Source organism: Haliotis rufescens, unplaced genomic scaffold, assembly GCF_023055435.1.
Source record: "Haliotis rufescens isolate VD_foot unplaced genomic scaffold, xgHalRufe1.0.p SCAF_9, whole genome shotgun sequence".
Lineage (NCBI taxonomy): Eukaryota > Metazoa > Mollusca > Gastropoda > Lepetellida > Haliotidae > Haliotis > Haliotis rufescens.
In genome coordinates this window covers 38,159,943-38,186,842 of record NW_025964383.1, presented here as the reverse complement: position 1 = coordinate 38,186,842, position 26,900 = coordinate 38,159,943, and the positions used below count along the sequence as shown (strand labels likewise).

General features: G+C 41.6%; 1 protein-coding gene across 15 annotated transcripts in view; it reads right to left on the bottom strand.

Annotated features, from left to right (window-relative positions):
* LOC124139544 (disks large homolog 2-like) overlaps nt 1-26,900 on the bottom strand; it is a 362,823-nt gene that overhangs the window by 9,698 nt on the left and 326,225 nt on the right. For 7 of the 15 annotated variants that reach the window (XM_048391384.1, XM_048391386.1, XM_048391379.1 and 4 more), the window contains 10 exons: nt 13,594-13,765; nt 9,878-9,980; nt 6,836-6,938; nt 5,975-6,151; nt 5,552-5,630; nt 4,749-4,860; nt 4,273-4,275; nt 3,780-3,800; nt 3,029-3,031; nt 504-536 (listed from right to left, as the gene is read on the bottom strand). In XM_048391384.1, coding sequence (XP_048247341.1) covers nt 504-536; nt 3,029-3,031; nt 3,780-3,800; nt 4,273-4,275; nt 4,749-4,860; nt 5,552-5,630; nt 5,975-6,151; nt 6,836-6,938; nt 9,878-9,980; nt 13,594-13,765 — 806 coding nt within the window. The remainder of the gene's footprint in view (nt 1-503; nt 537-3,028; nt 3,032-3,779; nt 3,801-4,272; nt 4,276-4,748; nt 4,861-5,551; nt 5,631-5,974; nt 6,152-6,835; nt 6,939-9,877; nt 9,981-13,593; nt 13,766-26,900) is intronic. The other 8 variants (XM_048391390.1, XM_046506698.2, XM_048391380.1 and 5 more) reach the window with 7 other exon arrangements.

Here is a 26,900-nt window from a genome sequence, read left to right as displayed (position 1 = left end):
AGAGGTGGATCGAGGTCTTCCCCAGCATGATAACATTATAGCATGATCGAGGTCTTCAATGACTGATGGAATATTATACAGGGTGGAAAGACTGATAGAAGTTACATAGGTGTGGAATGATTGAGGCTTAGCTAAGGCAGACAAAAGACAAGTCCATCACAAGGGGAAACAAGACAGCTCACATCTTGAAGAGACTTGAAAAAGGCTTATTACTCAAAAGGGATCAGTGTGAATGACAAAGTCGCCAGTTATCAGCAAATACACATTGATTCCTAACAGTAGTGTCTAGAGTTGCAGCTGAAACAGGGAACAAGTTCTGCATGGAGGAAAGATGTGAAGCAGGTCGTAGCAAGAATGTGTATTGTCGTCACAGAACAATCTGGTTAGCGCAGCCATGCAAATATGCATGCCACAATAGATTCAAGGAGATGCAGCATCTCCAACATCAAGGTAGTGGGTTAGAGTTATCCCCCTTGGTTGAAGGTCACTGAAGCTTTACTTACGATAACTAGTGTCATTGTCACTTGCTACGCTTCCTGTGGGGAGAACGAACATGCCATGAGGTACACAACATACATGATAGTTGAGGGGACCGTCCCAAAACCTTTTGAGTTATTTCAAAGTCAAGACAGTACCAGTAATCTAGAAAAAATGAGCTTACTGCTGTTAACAAAAAATATAGCATGTACAGATTGAGTGAAAGCCACATTCCCCATTTTCAATAAAATATATGCACTATGTATTTCTGAAGCAATAATTGATACATGATTATGTAGTTTCAGTCTAAATGGAAATCTTACTTTTGAAATAACCCGACAAATGTTTGAGACAGTCTGCAGGGGAATATGATAGGAGGCAATGGAGGCACTCTGCCATAGGATCTCTATCTACAGTGTGAATACCACTTCAACCTATAACACCCTGCAGCACACAGCCACAAGGAAAACGGGTGACAGGTGAACCAATCAACTCTTCACCTGTCGTTAGGGAACAACCATTTCATATTCTGGTGTTTTTTATCTATATTTTTTGTTTTAAAAAAAGTTCAAAACAATTTGGAAAAAAATAAGTTTGCTTAAAGATTTTCCCCAGGAAATGTGTTGTGGTGAGAACAATGTTTTTGGGGCTCCCCGTCAAAGATTGAGTGAGTGAGTTGGGTTTAACGCCGCTTTTAACAATATTCCAGTTATATCGCGTGCTTAATGTGGGAGGAAAGCCCGAAGTGATGCAGGTCTCAGACGTTTACCACTTCCGTGAAACCCACGAGCACAGGTATGGTGCTGACAAACCTAGAAACCGGGATTCGAACCGATCAAAGGTTTCTGGCGTCAACAAGGGAGTAAGGGAGTTGATGTATGCCGGGTTTAGCAATATTCCAGCAATATCATGGCAGGGGGACAGCAGAAAAGGGGTTCCTAAATAGCATCTGCCCGAACGTGTTGGGCCGTAGTTTCAAAATTGTATGGGTCCTTATGGCCTGCTGATAATTTACGTGTTGATTTATTTGTCACAATAAGCTGTCGTTTTTTAGAAGAGGGCCTGAAAATTTTTAGTCAGGGCTTGCAGCGTCTAAAGTTGGTGCCTGATGGCAGCCAGACAAATCTTGATATTTCATACACTGGTTCACACATGTGGGGAATCAACACCGGCTTTCAGCGTGACAAGTGAACGCTTTAATCACTAGGCTACCCCACCGTCTACCGATCAGAAAAAAGAAACACTGAAGTTGTCACTGAAACAATATTCTGTCCAAAAACAAAATGTTTCCCTCCCCAAAATATGAAATGGCCGGTCCCTTACAGGATGATGTGAGAAGAGCAGGTGGATGAGATGGTTTACTCCGCTTAATGAAATATTTCAGCCATATCACGGCAGGGGTCACCAAATATGGGTTTCACAGGCTGTAACCATGACGGCAATCATCCCTGGTTCTTAGTGAGAGGAGCATACAGCTACTGCCCCTGATGCACGAGGATGAGAAGCATTTAACATATCCTGTTCATCATAAGCACATGAACAATACCTCAATAACTAGATGTAACAATGATACACAGGATAAAAATGATAATAGTAATAATAATAATCATCATCATCATCATCCTTAGATAGCATAGATAGAAGTATACATGATATATTATACATGTTAGTGACATTTGACACAATGTTCCAACAAATGTTGATTGCTTCGGAGTATTGTAATATTAACCATTACATAATAATCATGTAAGCAGCCATGGCGGCCGTGATGACGAAACAAGGTTGCCACAGCATGAAACGCAATAAATCTCAGCATACAGCCAAACCAAGCAATGTTCAATTTTTCCACACATTCAAAACCTTACAACAGCAACAACCTGTTACCTCTAGAAAAAAAGTGAAAAATAATAAAATAACAAAAACGATAATAATAATTTGGCTTTTGTTATCATCAATACAAGTTTAGTATTAAGTACTGCATGCGTGGCAACATATCAATAGTCTTCCTAGGGTGGAGTAAAATAATCTCATCACAACATAATACCAGTTTTCATATCAAAGAAACAGATAATTATCTCCATCAAAGCATCCGTTTTCCCTCTTCACCAGACATCCCTAAACCAATAACACACTAGGGGCCCGTTTCACAAAGCAATATTAGCGCTACTACTATCGTAAACCTTTGTTAAAGTATGGGAATGAAGATCGTCTTAGGGCTAAGTTCGCAATGTGGAACGGGGCCCAGGCCTGCTTCAATAAGAAGCTTACATTACACATTCAACAGAAGCTTACACTAAAATATTTTGAGGATATGAACAGTTTTCCTGATATTACTTTGGCTCATTTTTCGAAAATCAAATCTTAAACAGATGGAGTTTTTTAACTGTTTGGTTTGAAAAAAATCTCATATAGTAAATGAAGGTTTTTAATCTTTACTAACTCATATCCTCAAATATGAAACTGAATGTACATCAGCAACAGGACTATCTAAAACTGAGGGCTACGGCTACAGAAGCAAACCCTCATAAAGGAGGTATTAAACACAAATTACCTTCTGTGAAGCAGAGCGCAACAGATAAAGGGGACTGGTTAGTACAGACACATAAAGGGGTGGTACAACATGACACAGTATAACAGTATTGTAGCACCATGAGCATGTATCATATGTTACATTTTTAATTCATTTAATATATTAAATATACACTCAATTAGTGGTTAATAATTATTTCAATTTGAAAAAAATCTAGCTACAAATCACCATACAGAAACTACATCTATTCACAAATTCCAAATTTTAATGCAGGAATCATTTTTTAGTTTTTTAATTAATTTTTAATAAATTTCGTGCAAATTTTATTCAGACAAAAAAAAAAGAAAAGAAAGTAAGAGACGATAAATCTAAATTTTAAACAGTTAGTCATTATTTGATTTTTTTAGTTCCACAAAAACAAGATTGGGGCATCACGATAACGTGCCTATGCTTCATTCAGTTTTAATGAACTGTTTTTTTGAAAAATGATCCTTTCAGTCTGAAAAATATATAAAGATCAAGTCAAGAAGAGTTTGTAATAAGAAGCCTCTCTGTACAAATACATTTGTTTTAAAAAGATTTGCATGAATCTGTTTATATTATACCCCGAATTCAATGGTATAAATCGTAATGCTATGCGTGTCCCAACAACAGATGTATCGTAATGCCCCTATGACAGGATATACAAAGCAGGTTCTAGTCTCCACTACGACGACATTGACTACATCTACTACAGAAGCTATGAGCAATAAGACATATAAATGATAGTAACCTTCCACTGCTGTCATACCATCTGGGAAGCAAAACACAATAGAAGCACTATTAGCAATCACTTTCAGTTACTGGTGTTCAACAATTATTTTTTTAGTGGGTGGGAATTGTTTCGCCGATCTCAGCAATATTCCAGCTACATCCAGCCAGGAACACCGATAGGCTCTACACATTGTATCCAGACCTATTTCATTAAAAACTTATTATTTTTGAATTTAGTGATGAAAATGAAATCATTTTTAATATTTGTTTCTACACATTCACTTGAAACCATTAGCATCTTCAAAGATGTGATTATCTCCCCTTAATCATGGAGCTAAAATAATGCTTAATGCAACCAGGAAATTTGAAACAGTAAACATTATGAAAAGTTTTACCCCACATTTCTATTCACAAATAAATAAATAAAGCCTTATTCTAGGTTGTCTTTCTTGTGTTTTCTGAGACAATGTGTACAAACGGAAGCAGGCTACGGAAGCTGATTGTCACATTACCTTCTGGGAAGCATTAAAAGACAAATCAAACAACAGTGAATAACATTCACAAAATGAAAGCATGAACACTTCAAACAGTTAGTGCCCTCTTATAAATAATTATATTCTTCTGAGATAAATGATTTAATAAGTATCATGATAATAATAATTATATTCTCCTGAGATAAATGATATAATAAGTATCATGATAATAATCATATTCTCCTGAGATAAATGATATAAGTATCATGATAATAAATAATTCATTCATGACATTCTTATCATTACTTAATTAAAATATTCTTGATATAAAGATGTGCTAATAATATAATCAAATATACACATTTATGAAAATAAATAATGTTTGGAACAGTATTATTGTTAGGTTGCTCAACAGGTGAATTATGTTCATCAGTGTGGGTCTATGAAGCAGAACACCTGAGTCTACCAGCCAATCAGGACAAGTGTGACTGTAGGGTTCTGTATATTGTACATACGTTCGTCAGCACTGATGTCCTCAGAACCACTGTGGTCTTTGCTCTTCATGAAAGGGAATTTTCTAGAGAAGGAGAAATTCTTCTTTTTCCTGTCATTGGCTGCTGCTGATTGCTGAGAAATTAAAGAGAAACACAAAAAATCAGAGATTGTTTTCACCAGGTTTCTCATATAGCCTCTGATAACTTATTTGTTGATCAAAGAAAATTTAAGGAGAGTGAGTGAGTGTGGTTTTACGCCGCTTTTAGCAATATTCCAGCAATATCACGGTGGGGGTCACCAGAAATGGGCTTCACACATTGTACCCATGTCGGGAATCAAACCCGGGTCTTCTGGGGGTGTGGGGTGCTTTAAAACTTAAAACAAGCCTGCTAGTACAATTTCCTGCAGGCTAGTACAAAGGCACTCTTTTCCTGGGCTAGTGAAACTTTTGAGTTTAGTTCTAAACCTGAAAAAGTACTGTATAGCAATGTGTATAACGTTATAACAGAGTGAGTGAGTATAGGTTTTACGCCGCTTTTACAAATATTCCAGCAATATCACGGCGGGGGACACCGCAAATGGGCTTCACACATTGTACCCATGTCAGGAATCGAACCCTGGTCTTTGATGTGACGAGCGAACGCTTTAACCACTAGGCTACCCGACCACCCCCGATTTTGAAAGTTGGAGGATCTTTACAAGTTGAACAGAAAATCGAGGATTGATGCTGTATATTATCACAGATGCCCTGCACAAGGTCAGGTGACATTCAGACAAACCAGTGTTTGATGGTGTGAACATAGATAGAGGGGTGTATACTTACATTGATCCTATCATTGTTGCTGGAGCTCTTGCCTGTAAACTTCACATTTTTTAACCTGGCCTTCTCTTTCCTTTCAACTCTGAAATAGTCACACGGAAAATAGCACCAATGTCTAGGGATTTCAAATAAAAAAACAAACTCAACTTGAATTTTATAATAATGTAATCTGGCTTACAAAAGACGATTTTATTTATCAAAATGGGTTTGGAATCGATTCAAAGTTTATATTTCCACTTTTAAAATGGGGCTAAAGTTGATTCAAAATTTACATATCCACTATGAATGGGTCAAGAATCAATCAATATATTCTGCTATCCAGTGTAAAATGTATTACCTGCATGCACAAAGCAATTACCAAGCATATTCTGGACTATCACAAGCAATGTTACCTCAGCTCCCTGGGGAGAGTACACGGCCACGTACCTGCGTTTGCTGGGAATGATGCCCATCCCTTCCTCATCCCCCTCGGGGGTGATCCGCCTCGCCTGCCACCACTCGTCGTCGCTGGCGTTGGTGACGTGGAGGATGTCACCGTAACGGAATGCCAGACCCTTGCTCGGTAAGCCACTGTCCTTTGTAGGGTCGTAGTCAAATAATGCTCTGAAAACACCACCACTAACACATAATAACGAAGGTGACATCCATAGATTCTCTTCCTCATATCTAAAATCTCTTTCAAAGCCTCACTGAGAATTTGAGTATCACATGTTGAAACTTATACAGCAAGTTACCTCCCCTTGATTGCAACAACAACACCTCAAACTTGCCATCAATTGTCTTTGGTTTGAGTGAGTGAGTGAGTTGGGTTTAACACCGCTTTTAACAGTATTCCAGTTATATCACGGTGTGGCAGCTTAATGTGGGAGGAAAGCCCGAATTGATGCAGGTCTCAGACGTTTACCACTTCGGTGAAACCCACAAGCACGGGTATGGTGCTGACAAACCTAGAAACATAATCGGGGCGAACCGGGATTCGAACCCACAATCATAGGTTTCTGGTGTGCCCAAGGGACGCAACTCTTCACAGCAAATCGCGGCGCCTTAGACGACTGGGCCACCCACACCCCCTCTTTGGTTTGAACCCAGACCAAGCCACCATATGTGCCACCTACAAACTACCCGACGCATGTCTTCAAAACAAACTAGATTTAAACCCAGAGGCTTAGTACTAAGCTACCATATGTGCAACCTGCAACCCATCTGTTGACTTTTTAAAACAAACTGGGTTCGAACCCAGACCATTAGTACCAAGCCACCATATCATATGTGCCACCTGCAACCCACCTGACGTATAATGTTTTCTTCTGTGTGGTCCTCAGGCTGCCAGTGCTTGTATTCATCATCTGTTCTCGCAAGTCCTGAATCTTCGCTTCAAACCGGTTGTATTCTGAAATCAAGCCTTCCATCAGATGCATGTACAAGCAGATTTATGCTGACAATGACCAAATATCATTATAAAACTGGGCTAAGATCACTCTATACCCTCACACTCCTTCCTCACATGGTAGTATCAGAGCTCCAGATAAGCTGCGTATCTGCGTAAAATACACATCAGAAATGCAGAAATATGCAGTAAAATAAAATCCAAGCGTATCAGATACGCAACGAATATTACAGATATGCTACAAAAACAAAACTTGTGCGTATCATCAAAATATTGTGAAGTAACCCTGCATATTCGATTAGCAAATCAGCAACTTATTTTGAAATTATAAACAGGCATTCCGTCAACCTTGCCAAACTCCATGATGACAGTTACATCATGATCATTTCCCATCACCCTTTCTTGTGGAAGTAACGTGGTATTTTTGAGTCCTACAAAGCTCTCGAACCCACACGACACCAGTTTGCAGGGACTAGATGAAAAGTGTTTTTAAATATTTAAATTAAATACCCACATGTGTAAAAAATAGTGGGTAACCGAAATTTGAATACCCAGATAGAATTACTGATACCCAATGATTTTAAAATGCATGGGTAAAATACCCACAACACCAAAAGCTTATCTGGAGCTCTGAGTATAGTGAATTCATGCCTTCCATCAGATGCATGTACAGCCAGGCCTACACCGACAATCAACCAATACCATATGAAGCTGGTTAAAAAAACCACCACTAAGATTCAACGATTATCACACGTCTTTCCTTCCTTACATAATACAAGTTACAGTTTCTTTTATTGGTGCCTTTGATAAAATTCAGTTAGAGACAAGGTTCCAATTTATTCCTGCCAAGATCTTCATATCTATAATTAACTGTAAGAGCTATGCAAAATTTATAGCACTCTTTGAAGGGATATCATTGACTGAGCAGTTGCTCCATGAAAGCTGATACACTACTGCTTAAAAATAACTCCCACATCAAACATGCCCTTTACTGCAGGATGAAAGTATGGAGATCTGAAAACTTATTTCAACAGCAACATATTTAACAGGGATGTCGTTGAGGTTGTTGTCACAGGAAGTGAGATGAGGTGAGATGAGGTGAAATGGGGTTTGGGGTTTAAAGTCACGTCCAAGATTATTGCACTTATATAACCGCGTGCATGCATGTGTGTGTGACTGTTTGAACTCAGAAATGGGCTTCACACATTGTACCCATGTGGGAAGTGGAACCTGGGTGTTTGGTGTGACATGCGAATGCTTTAACCACGAGGCTACCCAACCACCCAATACTGCACAATGTAGCTTGCCCTCTACTGGCCTACCTTCTGGTTCGTATTGAGCAACTATTTCCACTACCCAACCACCCAATACTGCACAGTGTAGCTTGCCCTCTACTGGCCTACCTTCTGGTTCGTATTGAGCAACTATTTCCACTACCCCACCGCCCCGTACATCACAGTGTAGCTTGCCCTCTACTGGCCTACCTTCTGGTTTGTATTGAGCAACTATTTCCACTACCCCACCGCCCCGTACAGCACAGTGTAGCTTGCCCTCTACTGGCCTACCTTCTGGTTTGTATTGAGCAACTATTTCCACTACCCCACCGCCCTGTACAGTACAGTGTAGCTTGCCCTCTACTGGCCTACCTTCTGGTTCGTATTGAGCAACTATTTCCACTACCCCACCGCCCCGTACAGCACAGTGTAGCTTGCCAGCTACTGGCCTACCTTCTGATTTGTATTGAGCAACTATTTCCACTACCCCACCGCCCCGTACAGCACAGTGTAGCTTGCCAGCTACTGGCCTACCTTCTGGTTTGTATTGAGCAACTATTTCCACTACCCCACCGCCCCGTACAGCACAGTGTAGCTTGCCGTCTACAGGCCTACCTTCTGGTTTGTATTGAGCAACTATTTCCACTACCCCACCGCCCCGTACAGCACAGTGTAGCTTGCCCTCTACTGGCCTACCTTCTGGTTTGTATTGAGCAACTATTTCCACTACCCCACCGCCCTGTACAGTACAGTGTAGCTTGCCCTCTACTGGCCTACCTTCTGGTTCGTATTGAGCAACTATTTCCACTACCCCACCGCCCCGTACAGCACAGTGTAGCTTGCCAGCTACTGGCCTACCTTCTGGTTTGTATTGAGCAACTATTTCCACTACCCCACCGCCCCGTACATCACAGTGTAGCTTGCCAGCTACTGGCCTACCTTCTGGTTTGTATTGAGCAACTATTTCCACTACCCCACCGCCCCGTACATCACAGTGTAGCTTGCCAGCTACTGGCCTACCTTCTGGTTTGTATTGAGCAACTATTTCCACTACCCCACCGCCCCGTACAGCACAGTGTAGCTTGCCGCCTACAGGCCTACCTTCTGGTTTGTATTGAGCAACTATTTCCACTACCCCACCGCCCCGTACAGCACAGTGTAGCTTTCCAGCTACAGGCCTACCTTCTGGTTTGTATTGAGCAACTATTTCCACTACCCCACCGCCCCCTCCAGCACAGTGTAGCTTGCCAGCTACAGGCCTAACTTCTGGTTTGTATTGAGCAACTATTTCCACTACCCCACCGCCCCATACAGCACAGTGTAGCTTGCCAGCTACTGGCCTACCTTCTGGTTTGTATTGAGCAACTATTTCCACTACCCCACCGCCCCGTACAGCACAGTGTAGCTTGCCAGCTACTGGCCTACCTTCTGGTTTGTATTGAGCAACTATTTCCACTACCCCACCGCCCCATACAGCACAGTGTAGCTTGCCAGCTACTGGCCTACCTTCTGGTTTGTATTGAGCAACTATTTCCACTACCCCACCGCCCCGTACATCACAGTGTAGCTTGCCAGCTACTGGCCTACCTTCTGGTTTGTATTGAGCAACTATTTCCACTACCCCACCGCCCCGTACAGCACAGTGTAGCTTGCCGCCTACTGGCCTACCTTCTGGTTTGTATTGAGCAACTATTTCCACGGTGTCTCCAGCTCCCTTCAGTGCTGCTGCTGCTTCTTCATGTGTCGCATGCAACAACTCCACATGCTTCATCTGCAACATCAACAACACGATGAACATCAAAATATCAAACTCTTTCTCCAATACATGTTATTTTACTGGTCGGCTCTCAAGCTTGGACCAGGCAGGAGGTCGATACCATGACCAGTCTTTGAAATAATTTTAAACAAGACAGTCGGGCAGGTGACCCATAAATGTTGCTTCCCCATCTTCAGAGTTACCTGCCCGCATTAAGACACGATAAGTATTGAAAAATATGCAAAAAAATATGCAAAAATTAAGAGACAAATCGCATCTTGATTCAGCTGAAATAATGCAAACAATTTCTTAAAATCTACGAGAAAAGTTATGACAAAACTATGTATGTGTAAATAGTCTTAAAATTATTTGCCAGACATTCGGGAGGTGGAGGAAAATTTCGGACCGCCTGAGAAGAAAGTTACCAGGCACGGGCAGGTGGGCAGCGGTTAATTCAGACACTGAGCAAGAGCAAATATTTGTAATTATACATTTAAACAGAAGACACCTGATTACTCAGTCAGTAAGCAGGGATAGACGCAACACTTGTCCGTCAGCCTGAGATGAGATTCGTGAAAATCTGGACAAGTTCTCCCCAAATCTAGTTTTATGTTACTCTCTAGTCTCCGAACTAAGTCGTGGACTGGTTGGAGTGAGTGAGTGAGTGAGTGAGTATGGTTACGCCGCTTTTAGCAATATTCCAGCAATATCATGGCGGGGGACACCAGAAATGGGCTTCACACATTTTACCCATGTCGGGAATCAAACCCGGGTCTTTGGCGTGACGCTTTAACCACGAGGCTACCCGACCGCCCCTGGACTAGTTGGATATGAACAATGGTGTCTACACGTCAAAAGATGTCCATCAATCACCAAGAAGTAATTCATATAGGATAAGCATCACCAGTAGGACTATAATATTATTTACTTCAATACCCTGATGCAATGTCACAATAAAATCAAGAGATCGAAGTGTTACTATTGAACATTACACTGCGTACACCGGTGAGATCCTGATAGGCAACGGGATGAAGTCCACAGCTCAACTGGAACCACTTCATACTGCCGGGCCTGCTGACAAACTTTCAAATCCACTACTGGCCGTGAAGTCTACAGTACTATCTCATCCACCCAATCAGGCTACAGGAGAAATCCAAGACTAGTCTTAGCAGCGTCTATGTGACTTTCAAACCACCAAAATTTGATAAATCTAGTTCGGCAACAATTTTGTCCAAGCCCAGATCCAACCCTGAGATTAATGATGTAAACTGTCAGCGGTGGCTGCTGTATATAGAAGCAGAGAGATGGCTGGAGAAGTGGCAACATCCTAATCCTCAGTGGCTGAGCCGGGAGTCTCCTAGTCACATAACAGGATTAACTCTACTCCAGGATTAACCCTACTCTAGCTGACTCAGTGGATTATCCCTGCTTTGTTCCAACAGCCATCGGGATTGATCTTGCTCTAATATAATTGATGAAAGACAATAGGGTCAATTCTAGACAATGCCAACTGGAGGTGAGCGGCAGCATTACTGTGACACAATGGGGAGCAATCAGGGTGGGTGGGTGGGGGATATGGGTGGGGGGGAGGGGGCACAAGTCAATAGTTAAACTTTGGGGCCTTTAGTCAGGTCAGCCGAAATTCCTGAGGTAGAAGGCGACCTCTTAAACACTTAAAGCAACAACAACAACAACAACTTCATCACACCAACTTCTAAATGCCACTGAAAGAAGTAACAACAAGAAGATGTTATTTTTTGGCTTAGTAATAATGTTGTGTACATGTTTTCTTCAACATGTTAATTCAGTAAAGACGGCAGTTTAAGACTGTAAAATATGAAATCATCCCTTTTGCAAATGTGGATCATCAGTCTCTAGGGAAACAGGGATAGCTGGTTTGGCTTTTGTCTTATTACTGTAATTTGTGTTTTGAAAATACCAAACCCTGGCTGGTATTGTTGTATCATTTGAGACCTATCTATATGACTTTTACGAGATCTTAGCATGATTACAATTAACAGTAAAGTTTTAATTTATGCAAAGCAATTTTTTATTGACTTTTAGACATGAATAATTTACAATAAACTTTGATTCATCTTCTGTTAAGATAGTTTTTCCCAGTTTTAAGCCAAACGCATACCCCATCAGGACCTCTGTGACTGGGGATGGGAGATAGGGAGGTGGGGGAAAGAGAAGATTAAAGTGGGGGAGGAGGGAGGAGAGGAGAATGCTGGACCTGGGGGTTAGTACCCAGAGCAAGTGTGTGTTGTCACAACACTAAGAAGATGGACTTGTTGACTTGATTGGAGTTGAATACTACTTTTAAGATGAAGATTCATTTATAACATGTATTGAAATTGTAGGAACAGATTCTGATTGCATACAATTCTATTAAAACACCATCTTTTAAGACAATAGAACTTTGCTTTGAGATATAGTTGCTGTAACTTGACATACGATGGACAAATAAGCAGGAAGTGGTACTCGGTTTCAACACAGTCTAATTTACAAAGTTTGCATTTTCTTAAATTTCTAAATTTCTTGGAATTTTATAATGACGTCCATTCTCAATTTCCAAAGTATGACAACTCAGTCTGAATCGTGTGAGGGTTGTTCTCATATTTTGCGAATTTAAGAATGACAAATAAGGTTCACATTTAACATAAGTTTTAAAACAAGCATAAAATGACATTTTTGAATTTGCAAGAAGTTCGCTATGCCAGATCTGCTGCCAGGTCTTTTAAACATTGTTTAAACATATTAAGAAGAATATTTAGAAAATATCTGCCACACTCGCCCAATACAGGGTTGTTTGATGCGGATAATTTTAAACCCAAAAAACGTTTACAAGCATATAACTGCACAGTTTCCAATTTTTCAACATTTTCAAACCCCCAGACCTCAGCACCATACAGAAGCACTGGCATAATCTTCGCATCGAAAATTTGGAAGTAGAAATCTGGTGAAATCTTATCAAGAGTTTTAGACCAGTTAAGCCTGTTAATAAAATGCTTCGTGTCACATCTTCAGGGAGGCAACTATGTAAGGCATACATGTATTAGGGAGTCTTGGATAAATAGACCAAACCTGGAACCGTGCGGGGAAATGAACCCAGGCCTTCCATGTGATGAGCTGACGCCTTAACTGCTAGGCTATCTCACCAGAGTGAGTGAGTGAGTTGGGTTTAACGCCGCTTTTAACAATATTCCAGTTATAGCACAGTGTGTCAGCTTAATGTGGGAGGAAAGCCCGAAATGATGCAGGTCTCAGACGTTTACCACTTCGGTGAAATCCATGAGCATGGGTATGGTGCTGACAAACCTAGAAACATAATTGGGGCGAACCAGGATTCGAACCCACAATCATAGGTTTCTGGTGTGCTCAAGGGACCCAACTCTGCACAGCGAATCGCGGCGCCTTGGACGACTGGGCCACCCGTGCCCCTATCCCATAAGAAACAAAGGAGATATATTGCATGATCTCAGTGGGGAGACACCAAAAACATGCTTCACACATCAAAACCATGTGGGGAATCAAGCCCTGGTGTGATGAGCTAACACCTTAACCGCTAGGCTACCCCGAGAAAGATAAATGATGTGCTGAACGATGCTCAGCATCTTCTACTCACATCCTTTCCACCCACAGACAGTATCTGGTCTCCTCGTCGGAGTTCTCCACTGAGATCGGCTGGCCCCCCGGCCAGTATGAACGATACGAAGATGCCTTCTCCATCCTCGCCACCGACGATGTTGAACCCAAGACCAGTAGACCCTTTCTTTAAAACAATCTTCCGGGGTTCCCTGAAACAGAAAAAACAACTTTGAACATTCTGTTTGAGATATACCAGCAAACAATTGGAAAACATGAATATCTGCTCTCTGTGTTTCCATGAAAACATAACAAACATTTCCCCCCCAAATCAAATCCTATTAAAGCATGCAAGCAGCGTTAGAAATTGGCACTAGTCCTGTAGTTCTTACCAAACTGCCCAATGGTAAAGGTATCATAAGGACTAGTAGAAATTGGCCAATTTCAAGGGGTTTGCTATATGTTATCATTATAAGGACTAGTGGACAAAAACTGTTAGTTTCTAACTCTGGCAAGTATTACAATAAAGATGGTATTGTCAAAATGGCGACCTCAACCAACACTGCCAGCAAGGACAAGGGAGGTAACTCTGTTGCCAAGGGAGGTAACTTTGTTGCCAAAGGACATAATGGTAAGGTGACTGACAAATATATCACTCTTCAGCATTTGGAGAAAAGTACCACTAGCAAATATATCAATGAAGCATACATAAAATCCTCACTTGCTGATCACTTGTGAAGTAGCCAGATCAGACAAATCACAATGTAAGATGTTGTGGGAGGTTCCGTGGTGTCATAAGCTCCCATTTTACTTGTGTACACATTACTTATTGGAACATGAGTACAAGTAAAAACATACACAAATGCAACCAGACTACTAAACTGCTTCACCTGAGGCATGGTCCACAATTAACTGATTCAAATTTCATCCATTTTCAAAACAAGCACTGTTCCAAACTATCTCCTTATTGTCCAAGTAACTTTGATTGTTCATGTGGAATTGTAAGCCCATCATAAAATGATGGACAGAAAATAACAAAACAAAAACGGATAGGGGCAACTCAATGTCTCATCTCCATGGCAACACAATGCCTCATCTCCATAGCAACACAATGTCTCATCTCCATGGCAACAACAATCACATCACATACAATTCCAGCCTCTGAAGACAAAACAAACGCAACCCTACAATCGTGCCGTCAAAGAAAGACAATCCACTACATCTACCACACAACGGCCTAACAACCTTTCCTTCCCACAATGCCATGCACCACCAGAAGAAAATCCGTTTCCAGTGTCTCATCACATAAATAATTCAGAAGATTGCAGATTGGTCAACTGCAGAGTCTCTCATGTTCTTGGAGGGTTAGAAAGACTTTCAGCTTCAACGAATTTGTTCGGGAAATCAAAAGTCAATGATCGATATTCAAGTTTGTGAAAAAACGTCTGACGAGTTTTCTGGGAATCTTGCCCTTTCACGAGCCAATGTTCAGATCTAAAGTATGATGAATCACCGACTACTAAATCTCTGAATATTCTAAAATTAAAACATATAACAAATATGTGTATTGAGTTAAAGTTCTTTACAGAGAGAAGATGTGTTACAATCAGTGTAAAATATATCATGTGTGTTTGTTTGTATAATGCCAGCAATATTCAAGCTATATGGCAGCGGTCTGTAATTAATCAGACTGGTACCAGACAATCCAATGATTGATATCATGAGCATCGACCCATGCAACTAAGCTACAGTGACATGCAATCAACATAGTCACCAAGGTGACCACTTGATCCAATTAGTCACCTCCAGCTACCAGCATCGGAGGCTGGGACCTACATTCATACCCAGAATCCCTAGCGGTGGTAAACTATCTGACACTGACATGAAACGTGAGTCAAAAACACCTTCTCCGGTTTCACATTATGACTCTGCTACTACAACTTTCACATCTATGGTAAAGTAGAGTAACTATGACACTCCCAAGCCAAGGCTATGTCTGTTTTAAGTACAGAACTATGATACTGACGGCTGACATCAATGTGCAAATAGATTCCTGGACACTATGGCCTCTGATGCTACAAACAGCTGGGTTCTAGAAATATATCACCTTGTCAATATACACCTGTCTGCCTCGTTAGCATGGAATGTGTGATTGTGACACAGCTTTCAGCACCTGGCGTAGTGTTGTCAGGCCGAGTGTACCTGGCATATTTCCGTTTCGTGGAGCGGCGTTATTCTGCCATGATGTTATCACAGATTAAGCTGCCTTGATTTAACAGAGGGTGCTGACAAAACATTCTCTCGCTTCCACCTGGTCGTGTCATTTCCTGCTTCCTAAAAATGTATTCATGGTCCTGTGAAGCTTGATTCTGGTATAAGGTAAGCTTTGGATTGTGGTATATGGTAATCTTGTGATTCTGGTATATGGTAAGCTTTGGATTGTGGTATATGGTATTCTTGTGATTGTGGTATATGGTAATCTTGTGATTGTGGTATATGGTAAGCTTTGGATTGTGGTATATGGTAATCTTGTGATTGTGGTATATGGTAATCTTGTGATTGTGGTATATGGTAATCTTGTGATTGTGGTATATGGTAATCTTGTGATTGTGGTATATGGTAATCTTATGATTGTGGTATATGGTAAGCTTGTGATTGTGGTATAAGGTAAGCTTGTGATTGTGGTATATGGTAAGCTTGTGATTGTGGTATATGGTAAGCTTGTGATTGTGGTATATGGTAAGCTTGTGATTGTGGTATATGGTAAGCTTGTGATTGTGGTATATGGTAAGCTTGTGATTCTGTTATATGGTAAGCTTGTGGTTCTGGTATATGGTAAGCTTGTGGTTCTGGTATATGGTAGGCTTTGGATTCTGGTATATGGTAAGCTTGTGATTGTGGTATAAGGTAAGCTTGTGATTGTGGTATAAGGTAAGCTTGTGATTGTGGTATATGGTAAGCTTGTGATTGTGGTATATGGTAAGCTTGTGATTGTGGTATATGGTAAGCTTGTGATTGTGGTATATGGTAAGCTTGTGATTCTGTTATATGGTAAGCTTGTGGTTCTGGTATATGGTAAGCTTGTGATTCTGGTATATGGTAGGCTTTGGATTCTGGTATATGGTAAGCTTGGGATTCTGGTATATGGTAGGCTTGGGATTCTGGTATATGGTATGGTTGGGATTCTGGTATATGGTAAGCTCCGGATTCTTGTCGGGATTCTGGTATATGGTAACTTGGGATTCTGGTATATGGTAATCTTTGGATTCTGGTATATGGTAAGCTTAGGATTTGGTCGGGATTCTGGAATATGGTAAGTTTTGGATTTCTTGTATATGGAAAGACAATGCCCATCTCCCTACAATTACACCAACTACGTCAATCTCCCTACAACTACACCAACTGATGTCAAACAAACACATCACCTCATCGTTCTACAAATCTCCACACACTTGAGGCTGTACATACTGCCCCATCTGGGGAGAGTTATGACTGTGCTATTCTGGGCTGAGTAGTACTGCCTATAGTACATACGATACTGGTAGATAAATCTGTGTATACACAAGCCAGGCTGTATTTCTGCTGAGTGGCCGATATGCCGGAGGCAGCATGGAGGTGAATGAAAGGAGCAAGGGAGTGAATGACGGCATGGCGATGTTGAATGATTGATGTATTAAATGAAAGAAGGAGAGGGAGGATCAGCTGAATGGACGCATAAAACGAGTGTCTCAAATGATGGATGGAATGAGGAAATTCATGATCAGTGTTCAAAATTAATGGGGGGCTTGGTCCTGGAGTTTTTCTATGGTATTTAATCAAGGGATGCTTGATTTGGAACACTGATAATGGTTAATTACAGATAAAATGAATGAAAGGGATGGAAAGATGAAATGTATGAGTTCAAAAGCTTTGAACGTAATTCATGTCATACACCATGGCATGTTCATAATCTTAAGAGGAAATTCAAGAGTGATGCAGATCTCAGACGTTTTCCACTTTAAGCAGTGGCAGATTGAGATTTGAACCTGGCAGCAAAGGACACAATTCTTCACAATGACCAGACCACTGGGCCACCCTGTTCCAGGTGAGGTGAAATGGTTTATTGTGCTAGCCCACTGAGATACCATGCCGTATTTTAACGTGGATGCCCCTCAGACACACTACTGACCAGTCCTTGTTTTACCCTTAATGCCAGGCAGGGTAACAACAAGTACCATCTTTTAACATCTGTTTGCATGACACGGCCAGGGATCTAACCCCAGATCTTGTATCCACTATATCATAAAAGGCTGTGTCCGTGCCAGATGGAATAAGAGATGTACAGATATCAGTAAGAATTTTTTTCTGAGATATCCAGTGATGTTTTTAGGGAAATGACAAGATTAACCCTTGATAAACCATAAATCTGGAGCCAGTGGACACAGACACAGACAGGCCCACTCTGAGAAACATCCCGATACACATCTCAACTTCTTCATCCCATCTACCACATTCTGGAGTATACCAAAATGTCATTTCAAATATTCCACAATGTCAATAACACTTTCCAAACTGACAATCTCATGGTCTTAGACTAATTGGGTAGTTTCAAATTTCACATGTTTCCCAAATAATGTAGATTCAACCATCCATAGGTCAAAAGCCGGGGACTCTATCAAAGATATCTGAGTGATTTTTCCTGTTCTTTCTGTCATCAAAGCCCCAGGAGATCACAGGGTAATGAGAATGTTCCTATCTGTGGGTAGACTCTTCACCTAGCCTGGACATTCAGGCCTCATGGACAAAGTGAGCCAGCAATGTGAGTGCCATGCTATTTCAGCTTCAGGGTAGGCAACACATAGAGAATTTCACCTGAGTGTCTTTTGATATAAAACATATCAACACGAGTTAATAAAAGTGGGAAAACTCTGAGGCTTGCCAAGGTTTTTTCCCACTGTTATCAACGAGTGTTGATATATTTGATATCAAAAGACACTCAGGTGAGATTTTATTTATCATCCAACATCATTCTTCCAACTTTTTCAGTTTGTAGACAGTAATAAGCAGTGTCTTAAGTGTAAAAAGTACTGCTTATAGCTTCAGTAGCAGAACCATTAGTGGTGTCATTTGATTGTGACGTCATGGTAACCAATGACGTCACAATGGTCTGCAAAGTGTAGATATCGCTTGATCTCACCCAAGCGATATCTCCTGTGGGAGCCAGTTTTGGATGATAAAAGTGGTATTCAACCAGTCCACAAAATAAGTATATTTTTCAGAAAAAGTTCATCCTTCTAGATTGTTCATTAGTCTAACGGACCAGAGGCAAATTTAGCCGTTTCAGCATGACCTTATTACTGAAACTCCAGACCGTGGAATCATCTTCGATGGGACACATTAGAAATATTTCTGTTCAGAAGCTAGAATTAAAAAATATTCGCTTCCAAAGATGAATAGTGGATTTTTTCTTTCTGGAATCTCATTATTAGATAGGGTGTTCCAGGATCAGAAAAAAATTGGAATTTAGTTTGATTTCTAACCTGACCTTCACGGGGTTATAGCGAAGTAGAGTAACAGTTTACAGTAGGAATATCTTTAGATCACAAATTGATGCTATTCCAAGAACCGCCTTTCTAGCTGGTGAACTGCCTCCAACGAAGCTCACGTTACCTGCGGTACTATAACAGCAGGTCTTTTCTACAGGTAACATCATTACTCAAAGTATTTGTAAACAAACATGACAAAGGATTACCTATTTGGTTGTACAAAGCGAGTACTTTGTATATTTTCTTTTGTGAACACAAATAATGTATGCACCTATGGTAGAGCACTTGCAAACACTGTTCTCAAACAAATACCTGTAGAGTGCTGTGGAAAGAGGAAGAAATCTTAAACTATTTGTGGTTAAGTGGTAGCCATGATGACAGCTTTATCGTTTCTCTCACAGACCCAGGACCATATATTGGATAAAACATCACCCTCCTTCCATTCTGACCCCTTTCAGCTCCAGGAACCATTTTTATTTCTTTTCAGCTCTATGCAGATTGTAAAAGACTTGAGTGTTTCTATTACTCAACAGTTTTATTATTAAACCTTTTGGGAACATTTTCGGCACCTGTGTGGTACTGACAAACCAAGCACCATACTTGGGATGGATTCAAACCCATGACAAGGCAATCTTGGTACAGGACTGAACAAGAACGACAGTCAATGAACATTTTGTTTTGGGGGTTAAATGATTAAAGAAAGAAGAACCCTTAGAATTATGGAACACACTCTCTTAATTTCTAGCACTGAAAATGGATGAGTATGGTCTGCTAGAGCTTTATAGAAATAGGTTACATCAGCTGTGTTCGAAATAAAGTGCAGAATAAAACCATTCAATATGGAGTAAGACAGTGCACGAAGGTAGAGTTTAAATTTGCCCAATCACCGGATAGCTTGGGATGTGATTGATCTGGATATCATGGGATATAGACTGTAGGATAGCTTGGGATGTGATTGATCTGGACATAGAATGTAGGATAGCTTGGTCATAAGAGAGCTCGACATAGAATGTAGGGATAAAAACTACTTGTTAGACAACAAAATATATTGCCATCCTGAAATGCTGTGGAATATAATTCAGCAGAAACATAAGTTGAAATAGAAAATACTTACAAAAAGCCAAAATACAAATATATACACCTGCTACAGTAGCACTTTAATTACGAGAAGAAATCTCCACAAGTCTGAATCAATGATTCTATAACAAAGCCTTCAATGGAAGATTACAATCCAGATTGACCACGTTTCTCTGTCATTGTTCTCCCACAAGCACATCATCTAAATGTATTTCTCCAATTGAGTTAGATTTGTTAATCCACCATATTACATACCTGGCACCCTAATTTGAATTCCCAATTTCCCGAACAGCAAGCAGCCCCTCCCAGATCAGCAGGCCATCAATCACTGTCAACTTGGTGATTCCATGTTATTGCTCCTCCCTGTGGAGTCTGACTGGGAGGCCTGACTGGCTGGGCTAGGCCTGCTGACGCTGATCCCAGTATTAACACTAGACAAGATCAGAAGATAAAACAACCTCGGCACTGATTGCTACTTTTTCAAACTCTCATTCACAACTCCAACCCAACCTATTTTTATACGTTTTTCTTGGCTTCCTAACGGCTCTTGATAAAACTTCAAAGAAATGGAAGCCATTTCCTTCTGCTTTCAACTTAGAAGATTGTGAGCATTATGAGAAACAAGAATTATCTGATTCTTTCTGGACATGAAGCTGAGATCAGAACATGACATGGACTCTGAGGTGTGTCCCAAAGGGAGATAACTGTTGCATACAATACATAATACAGTGTCTTCATAAACCAATGGTACCTGCCACACACAGAAGCCGACTTTACCCTAAAGACACCACAGCGATAAATCAATAATTCCATCAGTGAGTGAGTGAACGAGTATTGTTTTACGCCCCTTTTAGCAATATTCCAGCAATATCATAGAGGGGCACAGCAGAAATGGGCTTCACACACTGTACCCATGTGGGGAATCAAACCCGGGTCTTCGGCGTGACGAGGGAACGCTTTAACCGCTAGGCTACTATGACAGAATAATTAATAGTGGGGTTCCAGCAAACATTTTGATGCAAATAAGATAGATAAAGACATACTGTTTAGGGAACGAGGATCCTGTACCACAAAATGATCTTAGCGCTGAGAACACCATTGAACAGGGCCCTGCCTCTCTTATGCTTCAACTGTATGACTAATGCATAAACGCCTCAATTTTCAAGTTCAGTACAGACCAATAAAGTGTACACCAGCCACTGACCAATAACGCATACACCAGCCACAGACCAATAACGGATACACCAGCCACAGACCAATAACTCATACACCAGCCACAGACCAATAACGCATACACCAGCCACAGACCAATAACGGATACACCAGCCACAGACCAATAACTCAAACACCAGCCACAGACCAATAACTCATACACCAGCCACAGACCAATAACGTATACACCAGCCACAGACCAATAACCCATACACCAGCCACAGACCAATAACGCATACACCAGCCACAGACCAATAACACATACACCAGCCACAGACCAGTAACGCATACACCAGCCACTGACCAATAACACATACACCAGCCACAGACCAATAACACATACACCAGCTATAGACCAATAACACATACACCAGCCACAGACCAATAACACATACACCAGCCACAGACCAATAACGCATACACCAGCTATAGACCAATAACGCATACACCAGCCACAGACCAGTAACGCATACACCAGCCACAGACCAATAACGTATACACCAGCCACTGACCAATAACCCATACACCAGCCACAGACCAATAACACATACACCAGCCACAGACCAATAACGTATACACCAGCTATAGACCAATAACGCATACACCAGCCACAGACCAGTAACGCATACACCAGCCACAGACCAATAACGTATACACCAGCTATAGACCAATAACGCATACACCAGCCACAGACCAATAACGTATACACCAGCTATAGACCAATAACGCATACACCAGCCACAGACCAGTAACGCATACACCAGCCACAGACCAATAACGTGTACACCAGCCACAGACCAATAACGCATACACCAGCCACAGACCAATAACGCATACACCAGCCACAGACCAATAACGCGTACACCAGCTACACGTCAGCATCAAGAGATGAAGAGAGCTTCATCTGACAGTCACAGCTCAAGGAGACAAGTGCAGACTACAATGTAATAATGTTCGAGTAGCTGAATGTCTTGCAGTCAGCTTAAATTCACTTGAGCAGGATACAAATATACCCACCAATCTATCCAGCCCTTCAGGGATCACTTGTCCTGATCCTAACAGTTATAACCAACTCAAGACCGTAAACCTAAATTAACCTTTTTTTAACTGACGTATATAAGGACTGCAAGCCACTGCGAACTGTCCCTCGGGTCAAACTGACCAATCAAAGGAACTGAAGATTAAATTGGTTTCTTTTCTAGAGAACTCTTCAAGCTCCAGACAAGTAAGGCAATGTACTTGTCCCCAAGGGCCTACTGAAGAACTCAGATTGCTTAAATATCTCATAAAACAGGGTTTGTGATAGTCTCACCAATACTCAGACAGGTGTTTGACAAGCTCCATTCGGAACTGACTGCATGCTGGCCACAACCTGCGAACTGAGACCAACTGAAGGGGCCATCTTGGGTACAGTTCCTGTCTGAAGGTCCTACCCCGAGTACAGTTCCTGTCTGAAGGTCCTACCCCGAGTACAGTTCCTGTCTGAAGGTCCTACCCCGAGAACAGTTCCTGTCTGAAGGTTCTACCTCGAGTACAGTTCAAATTCAATTAGCATGTTTTATCAAGGGTCCAAATTAAATTAGCAGGTTTTATCAAGGGTCCTAATTCAATTAGCAGGTTTTATCAAAGATTCAAATTCAATTAGCAGGTTTTATCAAGGGTCCAAATCCAATTAGCAGGTTTTATCAAGGGTCCAAATCTAATTAGCAAGTTTTATCAAGGGTCCTAATTCAATTAATAGGTTTAATCAAGGGTCCAAATCCAATTAGCAGGTTTTATCAAGGGTCCAAATCTAATAAGTAGGTTTAATCAAGGGTCCAAATCCAAATTGCAGGTTTTATCAAGGGTCCTAATTCAATCACTAGGTTTTATCAAGGGTCCAAATCCAATTAGCAGGTTTTATCAATGGTCCTAATTCAATTAGCAGGTTTTATCAAGGGTCCAAATCCAATTAGCAGGTTTTATCAAGGGTCCAAATCTAATTAGCAAGTTTTATCAAGGGTCCTAATTCAATTAGTAGGTTTAATCAAGGGTCCAAATCCAATTAGCAGGTTTTATCAAGGGTCCAAATCTAATAAGTAGGTTTAATCAAGGGTCCAAATCCAAATAGCAGGTTTTATCAAGGGTCCTAATTCAATCACTAGGTTTTATCAAGGGGCCAAATCTAATAAGTAGGTTTAATCAAGGGTCCAAATCCAAATAGCAGGTTTTATCAAGGGTCCTAATTCAATCACCAGGTTATATCAAGGATCCCTAATTTACAACTTAATAAACAATTTCTGACCTAATTGCAGCTAGATAAGTCTGTGACATTTCTGAGAATAGAACATGACCAATGATCCGCCATCATTAAACACCGAGTTATAGACATGTGGTGTTGGAAAGGTCAGGGCAGGAGTCGGGTGACCAATCATTTCTTAAGTCCAGACACGGCATTGAAGCAGTTTCTCAAAAATACTCGACTTTGATTGGTCAGTTTCTCAGGCGATATCAATTAATAATATCCCAAGATGATAATAATGATACATATATAAATACTGGCTGGCTTCAAAGGGAATTCTTCCCTGCAGGATTACCATAGTCTTGGAAAATGAGTGTACTGAGCTGAACCTACCAACTCACATACTGTGTGATGATTGCAACGTTTAACAGTCTAAAGGAAAATATGGTTTGATATAACATCTGGATTCTAAAAATATAATTTCATAAAGCAGAATATAATGTCAATACTTTCATACCAAACCTAAAAAAGTGTTTGTGTGTGTGGATGTACTATTGCAGACATGCCAATGCTGCATTTTAACATTGATATCAGACTCTGACACAATCTACCGACAAGAACGACCAGTTTTATTCCCTAAATGGTCATACCAGGCAGGGCAACAACAAGTACCATCCTTGAATGTCTTTTGGTATGAGGTGGCCAGAGATCAAACAACTGACCTTCCGCTCTCTGTGCAGACACCAGTACACAATGGAGGAGGTCAATAAGGTTTGGAATTATTTGTTGATCTGAATAAATCTTAAGGCCTTCTGTAATATCGCTGCCATTCTTTGCAATCATGATCAGGGAAATTCTTGATTAACAATGTCTGCATGGTTTATTTCATACTCTCCATCTTGGTTCAATATGGTCAGCACTGATTACAAATGTATGACTGTAATCTTGGACAATCTCAGAATTCACAATTTGCGCGGAAATCAACACGACAGCACTTATGAATATATAATACCGACATTCCCAAATCGGATGACTGCAGCAGAGGTTTACAACACGTCCTGTCTAATTAAATGTCTAGTCTTCTGACACCATATGACAAAGCCAGCATCAGACTTGAAGACATTGTCATCGGAAGAGGTCGGCCTGACTTGGGTTTCGGTGATTGACTCGCAGTCTGAGGCAGGAATGGTGATATCTGATAATAACTTCCGGCTATTTCTATCAGGGGTTTATGCGAGGGCCATTCATGGTGGAACTGTTGATGCGGATTAGATAGAGCGGCCAGATCCTATTGTGGAGCTTTGTGACCATGAATTGTATTTGATTGGCTGATGAGACTTTGGTGTAGGCTGTTGTGACAATATGAGTTTATGGGTGATTTGGTTGATTGAGTTAGGGTGAAAGGCTTATCAGAAACATCCCACTGTTGGCTAGCAATGACTCAGCAATATCTCATTCTACTCAGCAACATCAGCGTCTTGTGTAGCCGAGTGGTTAAAGCCTTCGGTTGTTACCAAAATATTCCAGCAAAAATCACATGATCTACATACCACCAATCAGCAACAATCAGAAACATTCAGCATCATTCAACCATGACACCACACAGTACCTATTGGCTGAGTCGCCAAATTCTCAGTCATGCCAGAAACACCATGAGACAAAACCCACAGGGCAGTGTTGAGATGGCCCCTAGACAAACTGACCGGTTTGAAGGTGAGGTTTGTTTTGGCTGCCCGCCCACATTGTCCCAACACAGCCGACTGTAGGCTAACCAAGCTGCCCCAGTAGAGGTATACACAGCCACCTTCAGCTGACACATGGCACTCACACTTGACATAGTGTAGTAAAGTCAAGCTGGGGGGACACTTCTTACAACTTCTTATCCTCCAGCCCGAGCCTCCTTAGGCTACTGACATAAAGGCCTTGCACAGCAGGCTGACACTACCCATACAATCAGATTATCACTGGACTAAGTGTATCTTTAAACATTGTTATGCAGTGTGCACAGCTCTATTTTAAGGAAATGCTCATGTAGGCTATGGTCAGTGACTGACCCTTGATATGCATGGTTCATTACCTCCTGCCAAAACAGTTGTGTTCCTTCACCTAGGCCAGGAACAGTTGTGTACAACTATGTTCTCCTACCCTCCAGGCCAGGAACAGGGGTAGAAATGTGTTCTCCTACCCTCCAGGCCAGAAACAGGTCGGTACAACTGTGTTCTCCTACCCTCCAGGCCAGGAACAGTTGGGTACAACTGTGTTCTCCCACCCTCCAGGCCAGGAACAGTTGGGTACAACTGTGTTCTCCTACCCTCCAGGCCAGAAACAGTTGGGTACAACTGTGTTCTCCCACCCTCCAGGCCAGAAACAGGTCGGTACAACTGTGTTCTCCTACCCTCCAGGCCAGGAACAGTTGGGTACAACTGTGTTCTCCTACCCTCCAGGCCAGAAACAGTTGGGTACAACTGTGTTCTCCTACCCTCCAGGCCAGAAACAGGTCGGTACAACTGTGTTCTCCTACCCTCCAGGCCAGGAACAGTTGGGTACAACTGTGTTCTCCCACCCTCCAGGCCAGAAACAGGTCGGTACAACTGTGTTCTCCTACCCTCCAGGCCAGAAACAGGTTGGTACAACTGTGTTCTCCCACCCTCCAGGCCAGGAACAGGTTGGTACAACTGTGTTCTCCTACCCTCCAGGCCAGGAACAGGTTGGTACAACTGTGTTCTCCTACCCTCCAGGCCAGGAACAGTTGGGTACAACTGTGTTCTCCTACCCTCCAGGCCAGGAACAGTTGGGTACAACTGTGTTCTCCTACCCTCCAGGCCAGAAACAGGTTGGTACAACTGTGTTCTCCTACCCTCCAGGCCAGGAACAGTTGGGTACAACTGTGTTCTCCCATCCTCCAGGCCAGAAACAGGTTGGTACAACTGTGTTCTCCTACCCTCCAGGCCAGAAACAGGTCGGTACAACTGTGTTCTTCTACCCTCCAGGCCAGAAACAGGTTGGTACAACTGTGTTCTCCTACCCTCCAGGCCAGGAACAGTTGGGTACAACTGTGTTCTCCTACCCTCCAGGCCAGGAACAGTTGGGTACAACTGTGTTCTCCTACCCTCCAGGCCAGAAACAGGTCGGTACAACTGTGTTCTCCTACCCTCCAGGCCAGAAACAGGTTGGTACAACTGTGTTCTCCTACCCTCCAGGTCAGGAACAGTTGGGTACAACTGTGTTCTCCTACCCTCCAGGCCAGGAACAGTTGGGTACAACTGTGTTCTCCTACCCTCCAGGCCAGAAACAGGTTGGTACAACTGTGTT